At 60.7% G+C, this 8,533-nt stretch overlaps 1 protein-coding gene across 1 annotated transcript; it reads left to right on the top strand.

Annotated features, from left to right (window-relative positions):
- Positions 1 to 1,131: 1,131 nt before the first annotated feature.
- Positions 1,132 to 3,729, top strand: CD248 (CD248 molecule). The gene has a single exon (XM_044259739.1). The coding sequence runs from the start codon at positions 1,132 to 1,134 to the stop codon at positions 3,445 to 3,447; it is 2,316 nt and encodes a 771-aa protein (XP_044115674.1). The 3' UTR covers positions 3,448 to 3,729.
- The last annotated feature ends 4,804 nt before the right edge of the window (positions 3,730 to 8,533 follow it).

The following is an 8,533-nucleotide window of genomic DNA, read 5'->3' as shown; positions in this document are numbered from 1 at the left end:
CCTGGCCAGGCCCACGCAGCAGCCTCTGGGGGCAGGGAAGGCTCCACACATGTGACGCCTGTGTCACATACACATGTATGTGACATTGTGAGCTTCACGGCCGTACATGGCTTCTCGCCGGTCGTTCCCCTCCCAGGCAGCTCTGCTCCCCCACCCCGCAGTGCAGCCTGGCTCTAGCCTGCCCCCTCCCCCGCCCCTCTCCCCCGCCCCCCTCCCCCACGCACCCTGCCCTTGTGCAGCAGGAGCCCAGAGAAGCATTTCCTGTTTGGGGGCTGCCTCCTCCCCCTCGAAGCCCAGGTTCCCAGGGCCCCAGGCTGAGCAGAGGTGAAGGGAGGGCAGCCCCCTGCCCCTCCTCCTCCCCCCCAACCCGGTCCAGCTGGAGCCAGGAAGCTTGGGGGTGGGGGGAGGTTGAGGCAGGAGTTTCGTTCATGAATGAGGGTTTATGATGCCCCCGTGCGGCGCCTGCGTGATCAAGACGGGTTCCGTGCATGGGCCGCCCATGAACGTAAGGGGTGTCTCGTGCGAGGGCACGGAGAACCCCACAAGGACCCCACACCACTTGAGGATGTGCATCCACGGGGGGTTAGCGTGTCAGAGCGTGTACGAGTCTGGGACGACCGGATAGGATCAAGAGAGTGCCCTTACGTGGGGAGTCGAGCGTTCACACGCACACACACGTGTGTGATGTGAAGGCCATGAGTCAGAGCACGTTTCCACATGTATGACGAGCCGCTGGGCCCCGAGACAGTTCACAAGTACGATGAGGTTGGTGTGTCCAGACAGGATCTCGGGTGAGTCTCTGGGAAGGGACCTCAGCCCACCGCCAAGAGCCCCGACTGCTGGCACCTTCTGAAGGTCTACCAGCCTCCTCTCCCCAACTCCCAGCGGGCTAGCGGTGCCTCCCCCCGCCCGCCCCTCCGGCACCCCCCACCTCTGCCCCCCGCCCGACTGCTTCCTGCTCCAGCGGCCCCGGGGGAGCGGGAGCAGGGAGCTGGCAGCGGCCCCAACCCACTCCTTACAAGGCCTGAGCCCGGCCCCGGCCCGCCCCCGGCCCGCCTGCCAGAGGCCCTGGTCCCTCCCCCTGTCAAGAGCAGCCGCGAGCCGGCCCCGGGCCAGTCGGGGGGCATCGCGATGCTGCTGCGCCTGCTGCTGGCCTGGGCGGCCGCAGTGCCCACGCTGGGCCAGGCCCCCTGGGCGGCCGAGCCCCGGGCCATCTGCGGCCCCGGCAGCTGCTACGCGCTCTTCCCTCGGCGCCGCACCTTCTTGGAGGCTTGGCGGGCCTGCCGCGAGCTGGGGGGTGACCTGGCCACGCCGCGGACCCCCGAGGAGGCCCAGCGTGTGGACAGCCTGGTGGGCTCGGGCCCGGCCAGCCAGCTGCTGTGGATCGGCCTGCAGCGGCAGGCCCGCCAGTGCCAACCCCAGCGCCCGCTGCGTGGCTTCACGTGGACCACAGGAGACCAGGACACGGCCTTCACCAACTGGGCCCAGCCGGCCACAGGGGGGCCCTGCCCGGCCCAGCGCTGCGCCGCCCTTGAGGCAAGCGGCGAGCATCGCTGGCTCGAGGGGTCGTGCACGCTGGCCGTCGACGGCTACCTGTGCCAGTTCGGCTTCGAGGGCTCCTGCCGCGCGCTGCCGGACGAGGCGGGCCAGGCAGGCCCGGTGGTCTACACCACACCCTTCCACCTGGTGTCCACCGAGTTTGAGTGGCTGCCCTTCGGCTCCGTGGCGGCCGTGCCGTGCCAGGCTGGCAGAGAAACGTCCCTGCTCTGCGTGAAGCAGCCCGATGGTGGCGTGGGCTGGTCTCGGGCCGGGCCCTTGTGCCCCGCGCCCGGCTGCGGCCCGGACAACGGGGGCTGCGAACACGAATGCGTGGAGGAGGTGGACGGCCGCGTGTCCTGTCGCTGCCCCGAGGGCTTCCGGCTGGCGGCGGACGGGCAGAGCTGCGAGGACCCCTGTGCCCAGGCTCCGTGTGAACAGCAGTGTGAGCCCGGCGGGCCGCAGGGCTATAGCTGTCATTGTCGCCTGGGTTTCCGGCCGGCCGAGGACGAACCGCACCGCTGCGTGGACACAGATGAGTGCCAGATCGCTGGCGTGTGCCAGCAAATGTGCGTCAACTACGTCGGCGGTTTTGAGTGCTACTGCAGGGAGGGCCACGAGCTCGAGGCCGACGGCATCAGCTGCAGCCCGGCTGGGGCCAGGGGAGCCCACACGGCCCAGGACCTAGGGGACGAGCTGCTTGATGATGGGGAGGACGAAGAGGATGAACATGAGGCCTGGGATACCTTTGATGGCAGCTGGACGGAGGTGCCTGGGATCCCGTGGATGGAGGCCACGCAGCCGCCTGACTTCGGCCTGGCCTACAGACCTAGTTTCCCAGAGGAGGGAGAGCATCCGATGCCCTACCTGGACCCCACCTGGCCACCCCCGCTTAGTGCTCCCAGGGTCCCCTACCACTCCTCGGTGCTCTCTGTCACCCGACCCGTGGTGGTCTCTGCCACACGCCCCACACTGCCTTCTGCCCAGCGGCCCCCTATCATCTCTGCCACACGCCCACCCTGGGCCCCTGCCCCCGAGCCCCCCATGATCCCTGCCAGGCATCCAGTTTTGCCTCCTAACCACCAGTTCCCCATGATCTCAGCCAACCATCCAGATTTGCCCTCTGCCTACCAACCCCCCATTATCTCTGCCACTCGCCCAGCACAGCCCCCGGCTCACCAGCCCCCAATTATCTCAGCCAAATATCCTGAACTGTCCCCTGTGTTTCCAGACACCCCAGTCACTGATACCCAGACCACCGCTCATGTGCTTCAGATCCCTGCTAACCACACTCCTCTGGGCACCACTTCCAGGGGCCGTCAATCCCTTGTCACCCCAGATGTCCCGGTCCTCCAAGCCCAGGCCACCCACCTTCCCATTATCTCGACTGTCCAGCCCCCTCTGACCACTACCTCCAGATCCCCTTTGCTCCCTGCCCATCAAGTTCCTGGGTCTCCTGCCCCCGAGCCTCCAGCCCCCCACACTACCCTCACCTCAGAGCCCCCCCAGAGCCCCACTAACCAGACCTCATTCACCAGCCCTACACACCCCCATTCCAAACCCCCACAAGTCCCAAGGGAGGGTGCCTGGGACGCTAAGGTGGCCCCATGGCTGCCCTCAGCAGCCCCCACAGCAGCCCCGACAGCCCTGGGGGACTCCAGTCCGGCAGGCCACAGCCGGAGGGATGACCGGTGGCTGCTGGTGGCACTCCTAGTACCCACATGTGTCTTCTTGGTGGTCCTACTCGCATTGGGCATCGTGTACTGCACCCGCTGTGGTCCCCACGCACCCAACAAGCGAGTTACCGACTGCTATCGCTGGGTCACCCACGCCGGGAGCAAGGGCCCAACAGAACCAGTGCCCCACCGGGGCAGCCTCACAGGGGTGCAGACCTGCAGAACCAGCGTGTGATGGGGCGCAGCCCCCCCTCTGCGGGATGGGGGGAAGGTGCGTGCTTTGGACACATGGCCCAGGCTGCACCAGGGACCCACGGGGGCTGCCCAGCCGGACAGAGGGCTTCCTGCTCCCCCAGGCCCAGCCAGGCTCCTCTCTCGGTCAACTACCAGACTAGACTCTTGGGGATTCCGCTCCCCGACCCAGCACTCACGGCAGAGGAGATGCCAAGGCTCCCAGGACCTCAGGGGGTGGGTGCTGGGGTCTTCTTCAATAAACGGGGTGCCAACCTCACCCAAAGTTCCTGACCCCCATTGATGTCTGAGGGGAGGGCCTGGGAGGACTCAGCAAAAAAGAGGGGACCTTCCTTCAGCTTGTGTGAGCCCCAAGGAAATAAGGTAAGACACCTTAAAGGAGGGTATGCTTCAGAGATTCTCTGGTAAACAGGAGCCCAGAGAGGGCAGAGCCTTGCCCAAGTTCACACAGCTAGCCTGGGAGTGGGAGTTTTGGCAGGGAGAGAGTTTCATATTTGTTTTTCTTTTTAGCAAAACTCCAAGAAACTGGGGCTAAAAATGGGGGAGCGTTCTAGAACGAGGGCTTCTGATCAACGGCAGCCAAACTGGGATTTAGGAGTCAAAGTTAAGCTCTGGGTCTGGCAATTCTGGGGAGTGAAGGGTGAGCTTCTAACTGTCTTCTGGTACTTGCCATCCCATCCCCACAGGCTGCCCAGAAGTTGGCAGCTGGGGTCCAGCTGCCCACTCCGCTGGGTTATAGGTGCTCTGAAGGTGCCCGTCGTGGGAGTCACTGCCTAGCAGGCTGGGACGTGGAGAGCGCAGAACGTGGGGGAGACATCCTGTATCCAGCTCCCCTGGCAGGCTTCTGAGCAAGGCTTTAGCTGCATTTTGCCCTTCTCCATGCGGGTGATGCTGCTGGGACAGAGACCAGAGCTCGGGCAAGTTGCTCAATGCTGAGGTGTCCCACGAAACCAGAAGGGGATGGTCAAAGATCACAGCCTGCAGGAACCTGGCAAACTCTTTTCATCCTGGGCTCACTGCCTTGGGGATGGGGAGAGGTGGGACCTGCGCTGTGGCAGGGGGTGGGGGGGTGGGGGGAGGTTAAGGCTCCGGTTCCCACTGCCTCTGTAATTTTTTCAGTTGCAGTCTCGAAGGGGCCTCTAATTAGGACGGAGCAGAACCACCACGACCACCCAGACAGGAGAGGAGGGGTGGCCTAGAGGCCCCTTCCCTACTGGGTGCCTTATGCCACCCTCTAGCCCCAGGGCCTGGACCTGCGCCGGGCCGCAGGGGACCGGTAGAGGAGGGGTCAGAACTGGGGACGAACCGGGCGCTGTGGAGGGGGTGGAGGGAACGCTCTGCACCGCCCCCGGCCCCCGCTCTCATGTTCCCCTAACTCAAACCAGACGCCCCCGCCAGATCCTGCCCAAGCGTTTAACCTCAGCGAGGCCGCTGGAGAGATTCGATGCAGGAGAGTGGAGTCGCGGGCTGGCCTAGAGGCCTGAGTCTAAGAAGGAGGTGTGGAAGCAGCCTGGGGCGGGTAACAAAGCCTGCCAGGATGGCACAGACTGGAGCTCCCTCCTGGGACCCTGAGCAGGGTATCCAGAGCGCCGTCAGGGCAGGAAGGAGTTAAATGCACTGCTGTCGGAGGGAGGGGATGGGCGTGGAGAAGGGGGCCCAGAGCCGGCTCTTTGTCATCCCGTAATGAGCAACAGATGCGGAGCTGCGTGCGGGCCTAAACATACTGCCTCCCAAGGCAGAACCCCCGCCTGCGCCCAGGCTCTGCCCAGACCCGGAGCTGTGTCTTGGGCTCCGCCCACCGACCCTCAGACCCCTCCTCATCCAGGCGCGAACGTCGCCTGCAGGCAGATGCCGACACTGTCCGACAGATCCCTCCTAGCTACGAGCCACGCCCACCCACTACTGTCAACGCTAACCCTCGGGAGTTCTTCCGAAGCACCGCCCACCAAAGCCGCCAGCCACGCCCCCTGCCAGCTCAGAGATTCTCCAAGAACTATTGCCCCGCCCCTCCTCTCTATCAGCTCCGCCCACCAGGGGGGTCATAAGTCCCGCCTCCTTAGGGCGGCTAGCACAGACTGGCAGTTATTGGTTCCCGCTTCCAGAAACTATGAACACTTTCCTCTCACGCCGCGCTGTGTGCCCCGCCTAACAGAACCACAAGGTCCGCCCCTCCTCGGAGCCGGAGACTCAGCTCACGAGTGCAGGGGATCGCGCAGAGACCCTTTCTCCGTCCAGGAGAGCTGCGAACTCCGTCTTCCAGGAGCTAACGGGTTCCCCTTTAGCTCCTCTTCAGGCTCCGCCCCCGGGTACAAGTCCCGCCCATTCATAGCGGCTCAAATCGTAGGGCCGGCTCCAGGCCCGCCTCTCTTGGGAAAAGAGCTCCGCCCACGTCCGGCTAACACTTTCCCTTCTCACCGAGGTGATGGCCCACCTACAGAGTCCTCGGGTCCGCCCACTGAGAATACCCACAAGCTCCACCCCTGACGATCCCTTAAGTCCCGCCTACCCAGAGCGCCCCCGGTCGGGGGCGTGGCACAAAGGCATCCGCCCACGCGGAGAGCGTAACCCAACCTCTTCTCTCAGGCTCCACCTACTGTGAATGCATAGCCACGCCTACCTGTGGGTTCCGCCTTCTCGGCTTTCCTGGGCCCGGGACTCCCAAAGTCGCTGACCGCCTTCTGAATTTGCTCAGAACAGTGTGGATCCGAACTCCTTGTCCCTGACCGGGATGCCGCTGAACCCGGTCCTGGCACCCCGTCTCCTTCCCTGCTCACGGTTTCCGGTCGTCTAGATTGCAGGTTCTCCGGAGGGAGCTCTGGGATGAGGTCGAGAGCCCGACGGGCGACGTGAAGGAATGGGCCTTTGGCGCCACCTGCCTTCGGCGCCCGGGCTTGCAGCCACCGGCCCGTCTCCCAAAGCACATTAGGGCTCAATAAATACTTGCTTAATTCATTAAATGTTTGTATTATTCCGATTTTGGCTGCTTCGGCAAATATTTGCTCGCAGGAAAAACAGAAGATCCACTCGCATGGGCCCTCTGTCGTATTTGGAAGACCCCAAGGGGGCCTCTGTGAGCTGAAGCGGCCCCCCACCAGTCTTTACAGCAGCTGGGGGGGGGGGACTTTCGCTGTCCCCTACCCACGAATCCTGTTTCCCAGGGCTGAAAGCACAGACTCTTACCTGAATCCTTAAGGCTGGATCCTCCCCTCCCCCAGCTAGTGCTCCAAAGTGTGGACATCTTCCTTAGAGGGGTGCCTTTAGCAGGAGGGAGTGGGTTTGGGCTCACAGACCCTCCTGTCGAAGCTGACGCAGTGTCATCACTACGTTTGAAAATATTCCCCTGCTCACTCCCACACTAGACGGGGGTTCCATGAGTCAAGGACACTCCAGAGTTCAGTGTCAGGGGCGCAATGGAATGTTTTCAAACATTACTGGTGCAGCCTGGGGAGCTAAGGTTGAAGACGGGCAGCACTAACATCTACTGAGCTCCAGTAGGTACCAGCACCGCGCTGGACACCCTTCACTTCCTGCTTTAGACATTTGGTGGTGGAGTGCCCATCCCCATTCCCCCACCATACCCTCCTCCCCTTCCCCCAACTCAAAGCCTGGGGAATGAGATGCTTTCCAGATGAGATTTCCAGTTCTGGCATCCTGGGGACTATGAACAACGGGAGTAGGGTTCGGTGCTAAATCGTAATGAAAATAATCGTCTGCCTCATCCTGTTCTAAGGGCTTTGCATATCTTTACCCACTTGAGGTCAAGAAGGACCTTGCAGTGAGGGCCACTCTCACCATGATTTGCAAATGAGGAAGCTGAAGGCGCTTGCCTGAGTGCCTTGTGTCAACCCACCCACCCCACTTGATCAAGTTAGTAAGTGGAGGTTTGAACCCAGATGGATTCCATGATCTTCACCCCTAGAGCAGAGCCAGTCCATAATAATAGCCACGTCTCAGATTAGGAAATGCCCACCTTCCAGGGAACTTGGCTTTTGTTTGTTTGTTTGTTTGTTTGTTTTGGTCAATACTTTTTTTTTAAAGATTTTATTTATTTATTTGACAGACAGAGATCACAAGTAGGCAGAGAGAGAGAGGAGGAAGCAGGCTCCCTGCTGAGCAGAGAGACCGATGCGGGGCTCGATCCCAGGACCCTGAGCTGAGCTGAAGACAGAGGCTTTAACCCACTGAGCCACCCAGGCGCCCTGGTCAATACATTTTTATATAAGGAATTTTATGTGATTCCTTCCACACCTAATCACTTTAGTTCCTCCCAAGTCAGAATCATAATCTTCAAAATAATCCTTTAAAAAGAACTGTTTAATCCACAGTTGTCGGTCCACAATCCTTTTTAAATGGTTTTATTTATTTATTTATTTATTTGAGAGCGAGAGCATGAGAGGGGGGATGGTCAGAGGGAGAAGGGAGCCTGATGTGGGACTTGATCCTGGGACTCCAGGGTTATGACCTGACCCAAAGACAGTGGCTTCACCAACTGAGCCACCCAGGGGCCCCAGTCCACAATCCTTCATGGCGGGCTTCTTTGATCTCCACTTGAATATGGACATACTTAAGAAATTCTGTACCTGTAATCTGGTTCTCAATTCCAGACACTCTCTAAACATGAATAATGTCAATCACATTCATCCCTGAACTATCACACTCTGGAATTGTACAGATTATTGGGATATGCCAATAACTAAGATTGAAGGTATTTGACTGCAGGGCACCTAGGTGGCTCTGTCCGCTAAGTGTTGAGCTCTTGGTTCCAGCTTAAGGTCAGAGTCTCAGGTGTTGTGGGATCCAGCCCCCTGGGGAGGTCCCTGTCCCCCCTCTCCGCCTCTCTGCCTGTCCCCCCTCTCCGCCTGTGCCAGTTCTGGGCTCTCCTGGAAGTCTGCTAGAAGATTCTTTCCCTTTGCCCCTCCCCCTACTCATGCATGCATGCTCTCTCTGTCTCTTAAATAAAAAATGTGTGTGTGTTTTTTTTTTAAGATTTTATTTATTTATTTGGCAGACAGAGATCACAAGTAGGCAGAGAGGCAGGCAGAGAGAGAGGAAGGGAAGCAGGCTCCCTG

This window comes from Neovison vison, chromosome 7, assembly GCF_020171115.1.
Source record: "Neovison vison isolate M4711 chromosome 7, ASM_NN_V1, whole genome shotgun sequence".
In the NCBI taxonomy this organism is placed as follows: Eukaryota; Metazoa; Chordata; class Mammalia; order Carnivora; family Mustelidae; genus Neogale; species Neogale vison.
The sequence above is the reverse complement of the archived record's forward strand: the minus strand, read 5'-3'. Positions and strand labels throughout refer to the sequence as shown.